At 46.0% G+C, this 19,415-nt stretch overlaps 1 protein-coding gene across 1 annotated transcript; it reads left to right on the top strand.

Annotated features, from left to right (window-relative positions):
- Nucleotides 1–12,271: 12,271 nt before the first annotated feature.
- LOC107124509 (olfactory receptor 2T29-like) lies at nucleotides 12,272–12,859 on the top strand. The gene has a single exon (XM_015427989.1). It carries the CDS (start codon nucleotides 12,272–12,274, stop codon nucleotides 12,857–12,859), a length of 588 nt encoding a protein of 195 aa, XP_015283475.1.
- Nucleotides 12,860–19,415: the final 6,556 nt, after the last annotated feature.

The following is a 19,415-nucleotide window of genomic DNA, read 5'->3' as shown; positions in this document are numbered from 1 at the left end:
CACTCCCAACTGGTGTGGAGTTTCAGGCTGGGTTGCCATCAGTATGCAGATGACACCCAGCTGTATCTGTTGATGCATGGCTGGCAGGATGCGGCACCAGCTATTTTGGCTGAGGGGCTGGAGGCCATGGTTGGATGGTTGAAACAGAGCCAGCTGAGATTGAATCCATCAAAGACGGAGGTTCTGTCACTGGGTAGAGGGAATTCAGGGATGGGGTGCCAACTTCCGGCTCTTGACAGTGTACCTCTAACACTGGTACTGACCGCCAGGAAGCTGGGTGTGCTTCTGGATGCCTCCTTATCGATGGAGGCTGTGATGAAGCAGACCTGCTCTGACTTACAGACCCTGTTCTGCACTGTTCCACTTCCTGCCACTAGGGTGAGCTGCCACCACCTGCTCAGTTTAGGGGTCCTGAATAAGGACTCTCGACCCGCCTTCCCAGTTCTGAGGCCAGGCCTCAAGATCTCCTGCTACCCAGCACCTGGTTACCACAGAGACCAAATGCAACTTTGGGTTTCCCCTAGGGGGATTGGCAATGGGTGCCTTCACTGCTTTCTTCCCAATCTGGGGGCCCTCTGTCAAATTAATAGCATGTCCAAGCAGCTGGAGGACTATGTGGTACAGAGACTTAGGGCCACATCCAATATAGAAAAGGATTTATTAAAAAGAAAGTTCAATCACACTTAATCACAACAACAGTTCAGCCCACGGAAGAAAAGAGAAAAGTTGGTTATAAATGCATCCTTCTTTCCCTGGTTCTAAAACTTACTCCAACTAGATGCCACAATCAGAGTAGATACTTACAAACTTAGAAAGTTGCAAAACATTCTAAAGATGTCCCATTATCTCAGGCTCCTTGCAGCCAGTGGGCTGGGCCACATCCCCCCCCCCCCCTTGCCGCCCACCTTGACACTACCAGGTCTGTTCCCTTCCAAGAGTCAGCACACAGCCTTGCTCCTTGGATCAAACACTTTTATATAACCTCTGACTCCACCCATTTTACATCACTCTCTTCACCCCTTTTGACCTGGTCTGCCCAGGTCACACAGGTGGACCCTGGGACACTCAGGTGCATTCTGGGACATGTAGGTGCATCCTGGGAGCCCTCCTGGAAGGCATTCCGGGAAATCTCCAGGTCATTCCTAGAGATAGTCCCTGGGGCTGGTCTAGCACAACTATGTTTCCTTCCTGGAGAAGGGAGCATTGTCTCTTCTGCCAGACCTATTAGCATTTCTAAAGAGGTAGCTCAGGTGCTTCTGGAATGCTATGGGCTTATTTCCTCCCCCCTTCCTGCTTGTTTCTAGCTCAGAGGAAGAAATTTTTAAAGCCTGCTCGCCAACCTTCCAGGTGGCAAGGCATTTCTCCACAGAAGCCCAGATCACAAATGTTGCTAGACTGGCGTTTCTCCAGCTGCGCCAGATTAGGCAACTGGCCCCCTTTCAGTCTCACCCTGACCTAGTCACAGTAATCCATGCAATGGTCACCTCTAGGTTAGACTACTGTAATTTGCTCCATGCAAGGCTACCCTTGAGGCTGACTCAGAAATTACAACTGGTCCAGAAAGCAGCAGCTTGGGTCCTTACTGGAACCCCCCTGACAGCACACATTCAACCGGTACTTCGCCAGCTGCACCAGCTCCAGGTTGAATATTGGATCAGATTCAAGCTTTTGGTACTAACCTTCAAGGCCCTAAATGGTCTGGGACCAACATATCTCTGGGACTGCGTCTCCTGGTATATCCCCACAGGGGTCGTTTCGTAGAAAAAGAGCTAGGGGAAGAGCTCAGGAAGGACAGCATAATTCATTAGCATATGCCACACCCCCTGACATCACCGGAAGTGTGTCATAAGGCCACACCCCCTGACATCACTGGAAGTGTGTCATAAGGCCACACCCCCCACCCCCAACGGTCCCGGCCACTGCCGCCGGCCTTGCAGCTCCACTGCCGAGCCCCATCAGGGAACCGGCGGTGGACCTGCAAGGCCGGCGGGAGTGCAAGGAAGCCCCGCAAAGGCCCTCCCTGGCCCCAGGTAGGCAGGGGTGGGGAGAGGCAGGGAGGAAGGAACTTACCCTCCCTCTTCTCCTGCCTCCTCCTGGCTGAATGAGGGCCGGAAGCGGGGCGGCCGGAAGCAGGGGGTGGGGCTTCGTCATGTGCCCTGCCCCCCGTACCTCACCCAGGGGAACTGCGATCCCCCGCAATCCCCCCGAAATGACCTCTATATCCCCAGAAGAGCATTACTATCTGTGGAGAAGAATCTCATGGAGATCCCTGGCCTGAAAGATATCCGGCTGTCCTCAACCAGAGTTAAGGCACAAATATTAGGGCAGTAGCAAAGGCTGTAGGCCTGAAGTACATTTACTGTGTGGCTCACTTCCTACATCTGCAGTGAGGGATGTCCTGGGTTTGAGTTCTGCAGGCATGTGATTTCCAGCATCTGCTCCAGAACTGCTGGAATATTACAAGTCACTTTTCATGAAGTGTGAAGGCTATCCATCTGCCGTGTGAGAAGCAGGTTCTGACAGACGTGCCAAAGCACTGCTTGATTAGCAACATCAGTGCTCACCAGTGTTCCCTCTAAGCTGAGTTATTGTGAGCTAACTCACAGTTTTGTAGCCTCTGGCTCACACATTTTTGTCTTAGCTCAGGAAGGACAGCTCCAGAGCAAACTAATTTATGCAGTAGCCAAATTGCTCACTCAACTTTAATGCCAGTAGTTCACAAAGTAGAATTTTTGCTCACAAGACTCCACAGCTTAGAGGGAGCGTTGGTGCTCCCTGGAACTCCACTTGAGCATTTGGTGGAGCAGAAGACCGCCCTGGTCAGAGCAGCCTTGGAGGTCATCATTGCGCAAGGAGAAAGACTACTCAGCAATGAGGAGTGGCTGACTCTGCCCTAGACGTTGTAGGTCCTTAAGCCATTTATTTATTTATTTATTTGTATTTTTACCCCGCCCTCCCCGCGAGTGGGCTCAGGGTGGCTTACAAGAGGGCAACAATGCCCACATATAAAACAAGATTAAAACAGATTAAAACAGAATAAAATCATTGAATCACAAAAGTAAGAGTTCACCAAGACGGTCTTGTCTGACATGGCAATCAAGTGCTGTGCTAAAAGTATGCTTGGGGGAAAGCCGAAAGGAGATGAAAAGTCTCTGGTTCGGGTTGGCTCATCTCAGAGAGATGAGGGGGTACCTGTTGCTTTTCTACAGGGCAGTCGATTGAAATTGTCCACTGAGACCATGGCTAGTGACATGGACTGCCTGACAAGGTCTCGAGATAGCAAGAGGAAGGTTGCAGGCTTGCTAGAAGTGTCTGAGGTAAAATCGGGGAGTTGGAGCACTTGGTGTTGGAGGGAAAAATAGACATTGTGGGTATTTCAGAAACTTGGTGGGATGAGGAAAATCAGTGGGATACGGTGATTCCCGGCTATATATTATATTGGAAGGATGGGGGGGGGAAGGGTTGGAGGTGGGGTGGCTCTGTATGTCAGAGAGGGTATAAAGTCCAGAAAGATAGAGAGGCTAAGAGAATTGGATTCGCTTCTGGAAATTCTATGGGTTGAAATGGCACGAGCCTCTGGCACGAGCCGAAGGGTGAGCTAAAGGGCTCTTTGCCTGTGGCTCTTAGCCTAGGGACTCTTAGACTAGGGGCGCTGTAAGAAGCCCAAAAAGAGCCAGAAAGACAAGGCCCTAGGCTCTTTGTCTTTCCCGTAAAATAATTTGACTTGATAACAAAACCCACATAAATACCAAGGGTTTAAAAGGGGGATTATATTTATTTATTTTAAAAGAATTATGAAGCCAGAATGCCAGCAGGGGGTTGGGGGCTATCCAGTGTTTTGCACGGAGTGTCACATGTATGACTATCTGCCCACTGGGCAGAAGTCTTGGGTGTGTCCTCGGTGCAAGGAGCTCCTGGTTCTCAGGGAACGTGTGTGCTCCCTTGAGGCCAAGGTGGCTGACCTGGAGAAGCAGAGACAGTCAGCTAGGCACACAGAAAAGACTCTCGGGGACTTGTTAGCTTCGTCCCACTCTGGATCTGGCAGCCCCGCTGCTGTCAGGGAGCATGAGGGTCTAGGGGAAACAGGGCACCATGCTGAGGATAAGGGGAATGTGCCCTCAGAAGGGACCTCTTCCCCAGCTGGTGAGCGGCTCTCCTTTTGCACCAAGGAACCATCCCTGAGCAGGGTGGGAGGGGGGCTCTTGGTAGTGGGTGATTCGATCCTTAGGCAGGTAGACAGCTGGGTGGCGAACCCGCGTACTGACCGTATGGTGACTTGCCTGCCTGGTGCGAAGGTAGCGGACATTACGCGTGTTTTAGATAGGCTGGTAGATAGTGCTGGGGAGGAGCCAGTGGTCGTGGTGCATGTCGGCACCAACGATGTGGGGAAATGCAGTCGTGAGGTCCTGGAGGAGAAATTTAGGCTGCTGGGCAGGAAACTTAGGTCCAGGACCTCCAAGGTAGCCTTCTCAGAAGTGTTACCTGTTCCACGCGCAGGGCCGGAGAGACAGGCAGAGATCAGGAGTCTCAATGCGTGGATGAGACGATGGTGTAGGGGGGAAGGGTTCAGGTTTGTTAGGCACTGGGATACTTTTTGGAACAAGAGGGAGCTGTACAGGCGAGACGGTCTCCACTTGTCCCGAGAAGGAACCAGGCTGCTGGCACTTAAAATCAAAAAGGTGGCAGAGCAGCTTTTAAACTGAATATTGGGGGAAAGCCGACAGGAGATGAAAAGTCTCTGGTTCGGGTTGGCTCATCTGAGAGAGGTGAGGGGGTACCGGTTGCTTTTCTACAGGGAGGTGGATTGAAATTGTCCACAGAGGCCATGGCTGGTGACATGGACTGCCGGACAACGACTCGAGATAGCAAGAGGAAGGATGCAGGCTTAACTTGTAAGGGAAATTACAGCTGTTTCTATACAAATGCTAGAAGTGTCCGAGGTAAAATCGGGGAGTTGGAGTGCTTGGTGTCGGAGGGAAAAATAGACATTGTGGGTATTTCTGAAACTTGGTGGGATGAGGAAAATCAGTGGGACACAGTGATTCCCGGTTATATATTATATCGGAAGGATAGGGGGGGAAGGGTTGGAGGTGGGGTAGCTCTGTATGTCAGAGAGGGTATAAAGTCTAGAAAGATTGAGAGGCTAAGTGAATTGGATTCGCTTCTGGAAGTTCTATGGGTTGAAATAGGGGGGCCAAAAGGAAACTTAACACTGGGAGTTTGTTATCGCCCACCAGATCAAAAGATAGAGGAGGATTATAAAATGATGAATGCCTTAAAGATAGCAACTAGACAAAAACACTGTGTAATAATAGGTGATTTTAACTACCCACACATTGATTGGGTCAATATGTGTTCTAGTCGGGAAAAAGAGATTGAGTTTCTAGACACTCTAAATGACTGTGCTATGGAGCAGATGGTCACGGAACCTACCAGGGGAGAGGCGATCCTTGATTTGGTCCTAAGTAACACTCAAGACCTGGTGAGAGATGTAAAAGTGATTGCACCGCTTGGAAACAGTGATCATAATGTTGTTGAGTTCATCATTTGTACAAATAGAGAATTGGCCAAAAAGACTCACACAACCATTTTTAACTTTAAAAGGGGTAATTTCTCTGATATGAGGGGACACGTGGGGAGGAAACTGAAAGGAAAAGTAGAAAGGGTCAAAACAATTGGGGAAGCTTGGGATCTATTTAAAACTACGATCCTAGAAGCTCAAAAAATATATATTCCGCAGGTTAGGAAAGGCACAAACAGGTATAGGAAAAAGCCTGCATGGTTAACAAACAGAGTAATGGAGGCTGTAAAAAGTAAAAAGAATTCCTTTAAGCAGTGGAAAGCTAGTCACAGTGAGGCTGATAAAACGGAACACAGGCTATGGCAAATAAAATGCAAGTCTGAGGTCAGGCAGGCAAAAAGGGAATATGAGGAGCATATAGCAAAAAACGTAAAAACCAACAATAAAACTTTCTTCAAATACATTAGAAACAGGAAACCAGCCAGGGAGGCAGTGGGGCCCTTGGACGACCAAGGGGTAAAAGGAGTATTGAAGGATGATAGGGAAATGGCTGAGAAGCTAAATGCATTTTTTGCCTCCGTCTTCACTGTGGAAGATGAGAAGTGCTTGCCCACTCCAGAACCACTGATTTCAGGAGGGGTGTTGGAAGACCTGAGTCAGATTGAGGTGATGAGAGAGGAGGTCCTAAAACTGATAGACAACTTAAAAACTGAAAAATCACCAGGCCCAGATGGCATACATCCGAGAGTTCTGAAAGAACTCAAATGTGAACTTGTAGATCTCCTGACAAAGATATGTAATCTTTCCTTAAAATCTGCCTCCATTCCTGAGGATTGGAAGGTAGCTAATGTCACTCCCATCTTTAAAAAGGGTTCCAGAGGAGATCCGGGAAATTACAGGCCAGTCAGTCTGACGTCGATACCGGGTAAATTGGTGGAAACCATTATTAAGGAAAGAATTAGTAGGCACATAGATGAACAAAACCTATTGAGGCAGACTCAGCACGGTTTCTGTAAGGGAAGATCTTGTCTCACTAACCTGTTAGTGTTCTTTGAGGGGGTGAACAAACATGTGGACAAGGGGGATCCAATAGATATTATTTACCTTGACTTCCAGAAAGCTTTTGATAAAGTTCCTCATCAAAGGCTCCTAAGTAAGCTCAAAAATCATGGGATAGAAGGACAAGTCCTTTTATGGATCAAAAACTGGCTAGTTCATAGAAAACAGAGAGTGAGTGTAGGTGGGCAATTTTCTCAGTGGAGGGTGGTAAGCAGTGGGGTACCGCAGGGATCAGTACTTGGTCCACTGCTTTTTAACTTGTTCATTAATGATTTGGAGATGGGAGTAAGCAGTGAAGTGGCTAAATTTGCGGATGATACAAAGTTGTTCGGGGTGGTGAAAACCAGTGAGGATTGTGAGGCACTCCAAGGGGATCTGTCAAGGATGGGCGAGTGGGCGTCAACATGGCAAATGGGGTTCAATGTGGCCAAGTGCAAGGTGATGCACATTGGAGCCAAAAATCCTAAATATAAATACACATTGATGGGGTCTGAACTGGCAGAGACTGATCAAGAGAGAGATCTTGGAGTTGTAGTGGATAACTCACTGAAAATGTTGAGACAGTGTGTGACTGCAATAAAGAAGGCCAATGCTATGCTGGGGATTATTAGGAAGGGTATTGTAAACAGATCAGCCAATATCATAATGCCCCTATATAAATCAATGGTGAGACCTCATTTGGAATACTGTGTGCAGTTCTGGTCACCACACCTTAAAAAGGATATTATAGCTTTGGAAAAAGTGCAGAAACGGGCAACTCGAATGATAAAGGGGTTGGAACACTTTCCCTATGAGGAAAGGACAAAGCACTTAGGGCTCTTTAGCTTGAAGAAATGATGACTAAGGGGTGACATGATCGAGGTTTATAAGATTATGCATGGGATAGAGCAGGTAGAGAAAGAGGTACTTTTCTCCCTTTCTCACAATACAAGAACTCGTGGCCACTCAATGAAATTGCTGAGTGGTCGGGTTAGAACGGATAAAAGGAAGTACTTCTTCACCCAAAGAGTGATTAACACATGGAATTCACTGCCACAGGAAATGGTGGCGGCTACAAGCATGGACGGCTTCAAAAGGGAATTAGATAAGCATATGGAGCAGAGGTCCATCAGTGGCTATTAGCCACAAGGTATAGATAGGGGCTCTGGGGCAAGTGATGCTCTGTCATCTTGGTGCTTGGGGGGGTCAACAGGCTTCTAATGTCCTGGCCCCACTGGTGGACCTCCTGATGGCACGTGGTATTTCTGGCCACTGTGTGATACAGAGTGTTGGACTGGATGGGCCTTTGGCCTGATCCAACATTGGCGTCTTATGTTCTTATGTTCTTACGCTCGTGAACATTTTAATAAATACTTTATAACTTTTGTGCTGGTAGTTGTTCTCTGTACCACATAGACCTCCACTGTCTTGGACAAGGTTTTTTAAAAGGAGTGCCGGGGAAAGGCAGGCATTTGGCAAGTGGCTATCCTCCCTCCAGGGGCGCACAAGGCAGTAAACTGTCCTCGTGGTGACCATGTGCTGGGCAGTGGGAGACACAGAGGTGAGGCCTCAGAACTTGGAAGGGAAGCTGGAAGTCCTGACCCTCCCTGTGAGCAATCCCTACAAAGGTCAAGTGGTAGTGGTGGATTACCAGAGAGAGAGAGAAAAGCCTCTCGTGTTGGGAAAACCTGGAAGAGGCCCATTCTGTCGCATAAAGCATAACTAAAATAAAAAATATTTTATACCCAACAATATAACATAAAACAAAAAATGGGAAGCAAACTCTGAAGGGTAGCAATTTTCCACTTCTAACATGGCTCTTTAATTAAAGTCTTGGGGCTAAATTCCCCAAAGGTGGTGGAGGTTCAAAATTTCTCCTGTAGTTAACCAGAATTTCCCCCCAAGCTTTAGGGCATGATATAATCTATGGGTAAGTATTCCCTTATTTGCTTTCCTTTAAATCCTCTATTGAATGCCTGTTTTTCTTGCACTATCTCATTTTGTGCTATTGATGCAATATTTTCAAAGCTCTTTAGTGGAGAAATTTGGGCATCTGTTTTGGCTTGAAAACAAATATGTTTACACCATATTTTGATGAGGATTTTGGGGTGGGAAACAAATTGAAGGTGCATAATGAAGAGATGTGTAGAAACCTCGGCTTGACCCTTTTTGTGCCTTGTTTATTTGAATGCTTTGCCTGTGTGGCCCTGTATATGAGATGGGGAGAAAATCCCATTAGGGTTCTTTGATATGGAGGGCATTCCTTTTCATTTGTTTCTGGCTGTGAGATTCTATTTTTACACTTTTGAAAAGCAAAGCTTGGCTGTTCTTCACATATAGCAAAGACTTGGGACTAAAGCCTATCTTTAATGCTCAGTTATGTGCAGCAGAAATTTTTATGACTACAAGATTCTGTTTCAAGCTGATTCTAATCCATGCCTTGACTTAAATATCACCAGGGAAACAGAAACTGCTACCCTCTAAAGAGCAAAAGGAAGAGAAGGTGTTCTCTCCGTTTCATGAGGTAAGTTAAATTGAGAGGTAGAGACTAGGGATGGGCATAACCTGGGAAAATAGAGGTTCATGAAGGTTCATGGTTTGTGAGGTCTCACAAACCATGAACCCCCCATGAAACTTTCCATTTAACAAAATGGTTTGTGATATGGCACAGCTTGCAAAAGCCACTTAAAGCAATCCCATTTAAAGCCATTTAAAGGGGGGAAGATCCTAGGATCCAAAGTGCAAGGGGGGGGAGTGTGTTGAATGTCCCCCACGCAAGCTAGAGGCTTCAAACTCACAGCAGACCTCCCCAAGATGCCCCTGTACCTGCCCTCCAAGTTGTGCGCAGATTGGCTTGGGGGGGAAGATCCCAGGGTCCAGTGGGCAAAAGGGGAATGAATGTGTTGAACAGCCCCCCTGCAAGCTAGACACATCAAACTCACAGCAGACCTCCCCAGGATGCCCCTCTACCTGCCCTCCAAGTTGTGAGCAGATTGGCTTGGGGGGGGAAGTTCCCAGGGTCCAGTGTGCAAAAAAGGGAAGTAGTATGTCGAACAGCCCCCTGCAAGTTAGAGGCATCAAACTTGCAGCGGAACTCCCTGGGATGCCTGTCTACCTGCACTCCAAGTTGTGAGCAGATTGGCTTGGGGGGGGGGAAGTTCCCAGGGTCCAGTGTGCAAAAAAGGGAAGTAGTATGTCGAACAGCCCCCTGCAAGTTAGAAGCATCAAACTTGCAGCGGAACTCCCTGGGATGCCCCTCTACCTGCCCTCCAAGTTGTGAGCAGATTGGCTTGGGAGGGGAAGATCCTAGAGTCTAATGTGCAAATGGGGGGAGTATGTCAAGCGCCCCCTGCAAGCTAGAGGCATCCAACTCACAGCAGACCTCCTCATGATGCCCCTCTAACTGCCCTCGAAGTTGTGTGCAGATTGGCTTTTTTTGGGGGGGGAGATCCTAGGGTCCAAAATGCAAAAGGGGGGGAGTGTATTGAATGTCCCCCCTGCAAGCTAGAGGCTCCCCAAGATGCCCCTCTATCTGCCCTCCAAGCTATGTGTAGATTGGCTTGGGAGGGGAAGATCCTAGAGTCCAAAGTACAAAAGGGGGAGGAGTGTGTCAAATGGCCTTGCAAGCTAGAGCCATCCAACTCGCAGTGGACCTCCTCAGGATGCCCCTCTAACTGCCCTCCAAGTTGTGTGCAGAGTGGGGTTTTTTTTGGGGGGGGGAGATCCTAGGGTCCAAAATGCAAAAGGGGGAGAGTGTGTTGAATGTCCCCCGCACAAGCTAGAGGCTTCAAACTCACAGTGAACTTCCCCAAGATGCCCCTCTACCTGCCTTCCAAGTTGTGTGCAGAGTGGGGTTTTTTTTGGGGGGGGGAGATCCTAGGGTCCAAAATGCAAAAGGGGGAGAGTGTGTTGAATGTCCCCCGCACAAGCTAGAGGCTTCAAATTTACAGCGTACCTCCCCAGGATGCCCCTCTACCTGACCTCCAAGTTGTGTGCAGATTGGCTTGGGGGGGGGGGAGATCTGAGGGTCCAATGTGCAAAACGGGAAGGAGTGTGTTGAACAGCCTCCTTGCAAGCTAGAGGCATCCAACTTGCAGCGGACCTCCCCAGGATGCCCCTCTACTTGTCCTCCAAGTTGTGAGCAGATTGGCTTTGGGGGACTGAGTAGTACCCTCCCTCCAAAGCAAGTGCCTCCAGAACAACTTGCTTAGCACAAGGCTCTGTCTTCTTGGTGCTTGGGGGGGGTCAACAGTGGGAGGGCTTCTAATGTCCTGGCCCCACTGCTGGACCTCCTGATGGCACTGGTATTTCTGGCCACTGTGTGACACAGAGTGTTGGACTGGATGGGCCTTTGGCCTGATCCAACATTGGCGTCTCTTATGTTCTTATGTTCTTATGTTCTTAAATCACAGAAGCCACAGGTTCAGGTGTGAGTTGAACAGACCCCCCTGCAAGCTAGAGGCTTAGAGCAGAATGGGAGCTCTCTGGTTGGCAGCCAGTGATGCCTATCAAGCTTTGGAGGGTCATTATTGGTATTTCCAGGCTGCAGAAGGGCTGCAGAAGTCCACCCCCCATTCCCTGGACAATTGATTCATTGGCGCCAGCATGTGTGGCCCATGAATCGCTCCCACAAACCTCATGAACGTCCGTGAAAACAGGGCAGTTCATGGGAGAACTGAATCCACAAACCAAGGTTTGTGGATTTCAGTTCCTAATTTGGTTTATGCCCATCCCTAGTAGAGACTGGTCCTTTCTGCAAGTTTCTCTTTGGTGGCTTGATGAGGCAAGCTGGTAAAACTGGTGGATTTTTTTGTTTGGCATCTTTGAACTGTTTCATCTTATGTGGTACCCTGCAACAATACCTCTTTATCTATAGCCATTGCTTTAAAATGGCATTTGCGCACAACCTTGAGTTCATAACTAGTACCCTAGTTCTGCATGTATGGCAGATGGGAAATGTAATTATTATTGCCAGTCCTGTATTTGCTTCAGTGTTGTCAACTGATGGTTCTATGGGTTATATTGTAATTTTTTTTGCCATTCGTTAGCCATCTTTAGAGAAAAGAAGGCCATTTAAACAAAGGTGCAGCGTCCTACTGCTGTTTGGTGGGATTTTGGTGTTTAAAAAGAGCTTCCATGCATGCCGCTCAACTGCTCTATTCATATTCTATTGAACAGAACAAATGCAATTCAAAACAATATTGTGAGAAGAAAAGCATAAGTTCTTCTAAGCATATTATATTTTATAACACATTTTATTGATTAAAAACAAGGAAGGATGTCCCTAAATGTTGTCACTGTATAAATTTCATCCCCACAAATTATCTCCTTATCTCTACAGATGAAATATGGGCAAATGAAAGGGAAATGCGAGAAGAGAATACATCATGGAGAGAATTTGTTCTTGTTGGACTCCAGCAGCAAAGATCACCCACCATCTTTCTTGGTGTGGATCTCTTCATGTTTGCTATTGCTCTGCTCGGAAACAGCCTCCTTCTGTTTCTCATTAAAAAGGACTCTGGTCTGCAGACCCCAATGTATTTTTTCCTCAGCCAGTTAGCCTTTATGGACCTCTGTCAGGTTTTAGCAGTTGTTCCGCAAGTGACAGTGAATTTTGTTACCCAGAAGTATACGATTTCACTCTATGGATGTGTCACCCAGATTTTTGTAACACTGGTCCTAGGAGGAGCAGAATGCTTCATCCTGGCAGCCATGTCATATGACAGGTATGTGGCCATATGCAGGCCTCTGCAGTATCCAATCCTCATGAGGAGAAAAATCTGCTACATCTTGTCAGTGGGTGTCTGGGTTTGGTCTTCTGTGCAGGCCTTGTGCTGTGCTGTTTATGTCCTGCCTCTTCCCTACTGCAGGTCTAATGTGATTTACCATATTGCTTGTGAGTATATGGCCCTTATGCAGCTTTCCTGCTCTGACACCTCGGCATTTGAAAAGGCGACTTATCTTGGAGATTTCCTGGCATTTCTCCTCCCCATCACAGTCATCCTTGCTTCCTACATAGCCATCCTCCTGCAAGTCCTGAGGGCTCGCTCCTCTGAGAGAAGCTACAAGGCTTTGGGCACCTGCTTGTCTCATTTGTTTGTGGTGGGGCTCTTCTATGGAGCATCCATATTGACATACATGACACCTGTATCCTCCTATTCAGCACAAAAGGCCACAATTAACTCAGTGTTCACCACCCTGTTCCCTGCCATGATGAACCCTTTCATATACAGCCTGAGGAATCGGGACGTGTTAGGGGCACTGAGGAAACTTTTTACAAAATATGGGTTGCAAAAATGATCTGGCAGAATTAGAAATCAGCATGCAGTCCTTGGGGAATCTAGGAGATTATACCAAGATTAAAGCACCTGAAAATAAATGATGATACAATCACAGAAGCAAAGTCTGAGCATATTTTATTTCCAAATAGCCATTTTAATCAATGATGCAGCTATTGAGTAGGAAGGGGCCCTAGAGGCAATGTTCCCTCTAAGCTCCATAGTGTTGTGAGCAAAAATTCTGCCATGAGTGAAAAAAGCTAGTAGCATTAAAGTTGTGAATGAGTCTACATTTGACTATCACATAAATTAGTTTCTTAGAAGATTATTTTTCATAATTTAAAAATCTCAGAATAAATTCTTTTAAACTATATTTAAACTATATTTTAACAATAATTTAAACATTATAAGAGAAAACAGAATCAAGTCAAATTTCATTACAGAAAAGACTGTCTTCTGCGGGGGTAGACCAGGCCTCCAGAGAACAGGTCTACCCACCCCAGTCCACTATATTGGTAGACCTGGCCTCAGACCATCACCCTTCACCAAGCCTTAAAAAAATACCAGCTTCCGGTCTGGCTAAGATGGAGGACTGAAGCGTTTCGCGATCGTGCGAAGCGAGCGACGGCCACTTTCAACAGTTTGGGCAATATACAGCCCAACGCATCACTCCCCAGCGAGGGGGGGGGACAAGCAGGCAGCAGCGCCCTAGAGGGAGTGTGAGGTTGGCGTAATCCAGCTTCGGAAGAAGCTGAATTGGGCTTTGACCTCCTCCCACGAAGAAGGCAAGTGCCAAGCAACTCTATAGTGGCCGATCGAGCCGGATTACCGGCATAAATTCTTCGTCAGCAGACTTCTTTGAAGAAGGACAACAACTGTGAGTTAAAAGAAACAATGCGAAACCCGTTTTGTCCTAACTCCCCCCCCCCCAGTTTAGACTAAGGAGTCTATTTCTAGGGGCTCCAGAATGAGGTGTCCCCATCCAATGAAGGGGAAAACGCTCCTGAGCTGGAAGCTAAATTGTCTGAGCAGCTAGCTAAAATGTTGTGTGCCAGCACCCCCTAGCACAGCTTAGAAGGAACACTGCCTACAGGCCATTTTATCTATGCTTTGCTCAATACAGGAAATCATATTCAGGAGCATCCTGACCTGGACAGATACCTGTCTAGCCTCTGATTGAAGACCTCTAATGACACCCCAACCAGCTCATTGGTTCCATTGTTGAACTGTTATTTCTGTTGAGACATTTCTCCCAATGTTCAGCTGAAATCTACCCTCATGTAACTTAAACTCTTTTGTCATGCCCTCTGGAGCAGCAAAGAACAAGTCCTTGGTCTCTTCCCTATGACAGCCCTTCAGGTATAGGAAGAGTTCTATCCCCTCCCCTTTTCTCATCGTCATGTTCAATATACCTAATTCATTCAACCGCCAGACTTATGTTTTAGATCCTTAACCATCTTTTGCAGCCTTCCTCAGAACCTGTTCCAATTTGTCTACAACTGCAATGAAAAGTGTATTCAAACTTCACCTTTTAGAGTATTGTTGAAGGAACATTGTAATAGAATAGTATCATGATCGCCCCTTTAGCAAGCCACTCTCCAGCCCACCATCCGTAACACAAGGATACCTCTGCTCCATCTGCTTATCTAATTCCCTATGACAGCCCTTCAGTTATAGGAAGAGTTCTATCCCCTCCCTCTTTTGCAGCCTTCCTCAGAACCTGTTCCAATTTGTCTACAACTGCAATGAAAAGTGTATTCAAACTTCACCTTTTAGAGTATTGTTGAAGGAACATTGTAATAGAATAGTATCATGATCGGCCCTTTAGCAAGCCACTCTCCAGCCCACCATCCGTAACACAAGGATAATAATGTTAATCTTGGAAGGCTGTTGAAACAGTGACTAGAACAACATATGAGCATTGTGAACATTAAAAAGTACTGCATTGATAAGTATTGTTACCACTTCCACAATCTAATAATTTTGTTTGTTTCCACCAGAGCCTCCATAATTTGGCAGACAATTCTTAAACTGTAGTTTTTGCTGAAATCTGCATAGCAGGATCAGGGTTTTTTCCTGACACAATTGCTGAGTGATTAGTGATATGGATGTCATTTGGAACTGTTTTTGAGATCAGTGATAACAAACAGTCATAGATCTATTTTTGCACACTGCAGCTGTTGAATCAAGAGCTTATTTAATTATATTGTACCCCAATGGGACCCAAAGTGGGTTATATCATTCTCCTGTCTTCCATTTTATCCTCACAACAACCCTGTAAGGTACGTTAGGCTGAGACAGTGTTACTGGCTCAAGGCCACCCAGTGAGCTTCCATGGCAGATTGGGGATTCGAACCAAGGTCTCCCAGATACTAGTCCGACACTCTTAACCACTGAGATCTCATGGGCATGGGTTTTTATTAACATAAAAGTACTTCAGCTGTGAGGTGACCAAATATGCATGAATCCATCCATGCTTGTGTAAAGCAAGGTCTTTGTGTGTATCTCTTTTTCAACTTAGCTAGATGACTTGTGTGTACAGAGTTTACCATCCTGTACCAATTTTATTTTACTGCACTCCACTATTTGAGATATATTTTTTTCTCCTGGACAGGTTGAAAACCTCTTTGGATGTTTTCAAACAGAGGCTAGATGGCCATCTGACAGCAATGCTGATTGTGTGAACTTCAGCAGATCATGAGAGGGAGGGAAGGAAGGGTTGCCTCAGTGCTTAGTTCTTGTGGTCCTTTCTTACACGCCCAGGGAAATGCTGGTCACCACTTTGGGGTCAGGAAGCAATTTTCTCCAGGCCAGTTTGGCCAGGGATCCTGGAGAGGTTTTTTATTATCTCCTGGGCATGGAATAGCAGTCACTGCTGTTGTGGAGGGGGAGGTATTTCCTGCATTCTGCAGGTGGTTGGACTAGATGACCCTGGAGGTCCCTTCCAGCTCTATGATTCTACGAGTCTAGGTTCAAATATGAGACGTTATCAGGAAGATCAGCAAACATCATGGCCTTCCACTGATGCTAGCAGTATCCAACTCAAAGTATTGGGATAATCAAATTATCACATAGTTGTACATATACACAGGTAACCATCTTGAACCATGAGGAAAAGTGGAACATACATGTTATAACTAACAAACAAACAAATAAAAGGATGATCATGTAGGATGAGCATGTAGAGGCAATCTGTCATGCAGAAAGCACAAAGCTATTTCAGCACATAAAAGACAGCTGTATGTATAGATTAGCCCTGTTTATGCCTGTAATAGCAGACTGCAGCTTCAGCTGGCATATACATGAAAAAAACTATAAACATTTCTTAGTAACTGACCAGAAGAATTTCAATACCAGTCAGGAGTTTGGATCCTGTAGAGAGTTTCTGTGGTCCAAAGGATTTCTGTTTACAGGGTACAACCTGCTTGCCTCCCCCTTGCAGCCCAAAATACACCCCCAAAATACAATGTTCCTAGGAATGCCAACAACAGCATTTTGTGGGTCATTTGGGGCTGGAGAGGGAGGTGAGAAAGGTGTGCTACATGGGCTGAAATCCTTCCACCCACAGAAACACTCTGCTGGATCCAAGCCAGAAGTGAAATTCTATTCCCCAAAGTCGACTTTTCCCAGTAGAGAAAAACTTCCTCCTCCCCCCCCTCCTGCTGCAGCCCACACAGTGTCCATGAAATGCAGCTCCCAGGAGAATTCAAAGAGCATCAAGTTGGATCCTATGTAGGGGAGTGCAATCAGATATGGCTGACCTGATAAAATGCCCAATATTTGCAGCATCAGATTGGTTGGCAATATATGATACCACAAAATATGTCCCCCAACCCACTTCTGATAATATCAGAGTTGGGAATCATGTTGGGGAGGCAGGAATACCTATGTAGGAGGGAGTACTCCCCGGCTGGTCTGCTGGACATTGGCCCTTTTAACTTTCAAGGGCAAATATTGTTAATGGGTGGAATCCATAGGCTAGGTCTACTAGACAGTGACATAGTGGCCTTCTAAAATTTAATAGGTGAATGACCTGTGGACTGTCTGAGGGTCCTTCCCAACTTTCCAATACAGAATTATAACCATATTATTTTTAAGTGTTCACCCCTAATCCTATGTAAATTCCATGCACAGAAGTATGACTTCCCTCCCTTGACTCTTCTGCTGCAGCCAGAAATGCCCTATTGAAAGAGTTACTGGGGGAGGAATGCCCAGGAGAAACACAAAGGTTTGCACATCTGCATTGGAAGGGGGAAGATCATCTTCCCTCTTCCATTAACAGAAATTATTCACAGGATCTAACTCTGAACATGAATATTCTGAGATGCTGGTCCCTTAGAGATGAGGTGGTTGCCCCAGCTTGGATGCTGTTATTTTCCTGGTTCCCCACAGCATTGTGGTACTTTCACACACCGTCCAGGTTTTCCTCTTCACTGTGATCTTTTCCAAACCTGCTTTCCTATAATATTTGGGAAAGAATGCTGTAGAGCTTGAATGGCTGCTGCCTTGTGGACGGGGAAGTCTGCATTGGATTTGCTTCTGGAAATGCTATGGATTGAAATAGCAGGCCCAAAAGGAAGCTTAACACTGGGAGTTTGTTATCGCCCACCAGATCAAAATGTAGAGGAGGATTATAAAATGATGAATGAATTAAAGATAGCGGCTAGACAAAAAAACTTTGTCATAATAGGTGATTTTAACTACCCACACATTGATTGGGTCAATATGTGTTCTAGTCGGGAAAAAGAGATGGAGTTTCTAGACACTCTTAATGACTGTGCTATGGAGCAGATGGTCACAGAACCTACCAGGGGAGAGGCGATCCTGGATTTGGTCCTAAGTAATGCCCAAGACCCAGTGAGAGATGTAAAAGTGATTGCACCACTTGGGAACAGTGACCATAATGTTATTGAGTTCAACATTTGTATAAATAGGAAATTGGCCAAAAAGACTGACATAACCAGTTTTAACTTTAAAAGGGGTAACTTTTCTGATATGAGGAGACATTTGAGGAAGAAACTGAAAGGAAAAGTAGAAAGGGTCAAAACCATTGGGGAAGCTTGGAGACTATTTAAAACTACAATCCTAGAGGCTCAGAAAAAACATATACCGCAGATTAGGAAAGGTACAAATAGGTATAGGAAAAAGCCTGCATGGTGAACTAACAAAGTAATGGAAGCTGTAAAAGGTAAGAAGGATTCCTTTAAGCGACAGAAAGCTAGTCTCAGTGAGGTTTATAAAAGGGAACACAGGCTGTGGCAAATAAAATGCAAGTCTGTAATCAGGCAGGCAAAAAAGGAATATGAAGAGCATATAGCAAAAAAATATAAAGACCAACAATAAAACTTTCTTCAAATACAGTAGAAGTAGGAAACCAGCCAGGGAGGCAGTGGGGCCCTTGGATGACCAAGGGGTAAAAGGAGTACTGAAGGATGATAGGGAAATTGTTGAGAAGCTAAATGCATTTTTTGCCTCTGTCTTCACTGTGGAAGATGAGAAGTGCTTGCCCACTCCAGAACCACTGATTTTGGAAGCAGTGTTGAGAGACCTGAATCAAATTGAGGTGACGAGAGAGGAGGTCCTATGACTGATAGACAACTTAAAAACTGATAAATCACCAGGCCCGGATGGCATACATCCGAGAGTTCTGAAAGAACTCAGATGTGAACTTGTGGATCTCCTCACAAAAATATGTAATCTTTCATTAAAATCTGCCTCCGTTCCTGAGGACCAGAAGGTAGCTAACATCACTCCCATCTTTAAAAAGGGTTCCAGAGGAGATCCGGGAAATTACAGGCCAGTCTGACTTGGAAACTATTATTAAGGAAAGAATTAATAGGTACATAGCTGAACAAAACCTATTGAGGCAGACTCAGCATGGGTTCTGTAAGGGAAGATCTCGTCTCACTAACTTGTTAGTGTTCTTTGAGGGAGTGAACAAACATATGGACAAGGGGGACCCAATAGATGTTGTTTAGCTTGACTTCCAGAAAGCTTTTGATAAAGTTCCTCATCAAAGGCTCCTAAGTAAGCTCAATAGTCACGGGATAAAAGGACGTCCTTTTGTGTATCAAAAACTGCCTAATTAATAGGAAACAGAGAGTGAGTATAAATGGGCAATTTTCTTAGTGGAGGGTGGTAAGCAGTGGGGTACTGCAGGGATCAGTACTTTGTCTGATGCTTTTTAACTTGTTTATTAATGATTTGGAGTTGGGAGTAAGCAGCGAAGTGGCTAAATTTGTGGATGACACGAAGTTGTTCAGGGTGGTAAGAACCAGTGAGGATTGTGAGGCACTCCAAAGGGATCGGCCGAGGATGGGCGAGTGGGCGTCAACGTGGCTAATGGGGTTCAATGTGGCCAAGTGCAAAGTGATGCACATTGGAGCCAAAAATCCTAACTATAAATACACATGTTGATGGGGTCTGAAGTGGCAGAGACTGACCAAGGGAGAGATCTTGGAGTCATAGTAGATAACTCAATTAAAATGTCAAGACAGTGTGTGACTGCAATAAAAAAGGCCAATGCTATGCTGGGGATTATTAGGAAGGGAATTGAAAACAAATCAGCCAGTATCATA

Source organism: Gekko japonicus, unplaced genomic scaffold (assembly GCF_001447785.1).
Source record: "Gekko japonicus isolate JY-2015 unplaced genomic scaffold, Gekko_japonicus_V1.1 scaffold1007, whole genome shotgun sequence".
Taxonomy (NCBI): domain Eukaryota; kingdom Metazoa; phylum Chordata; class Lepidosauria; order Squamata; family Gekkonidae; genus Gekko; species Gekko japonicus.
Note: the sequence above shows the minus strand (reverse complement) of the source record. Positions and strands in the feature narration are given on the sequence as shown.

Bases quoted from the DNA above. Each gene is read 5' to 3' on its own strand.
- LOC107124509 (XM_015427989.1), top strand. From the start codon at position 12,272: ATGTCATATGACAGGTATGTGGCCATATGCAGGCCTCTGCAGTATCCA.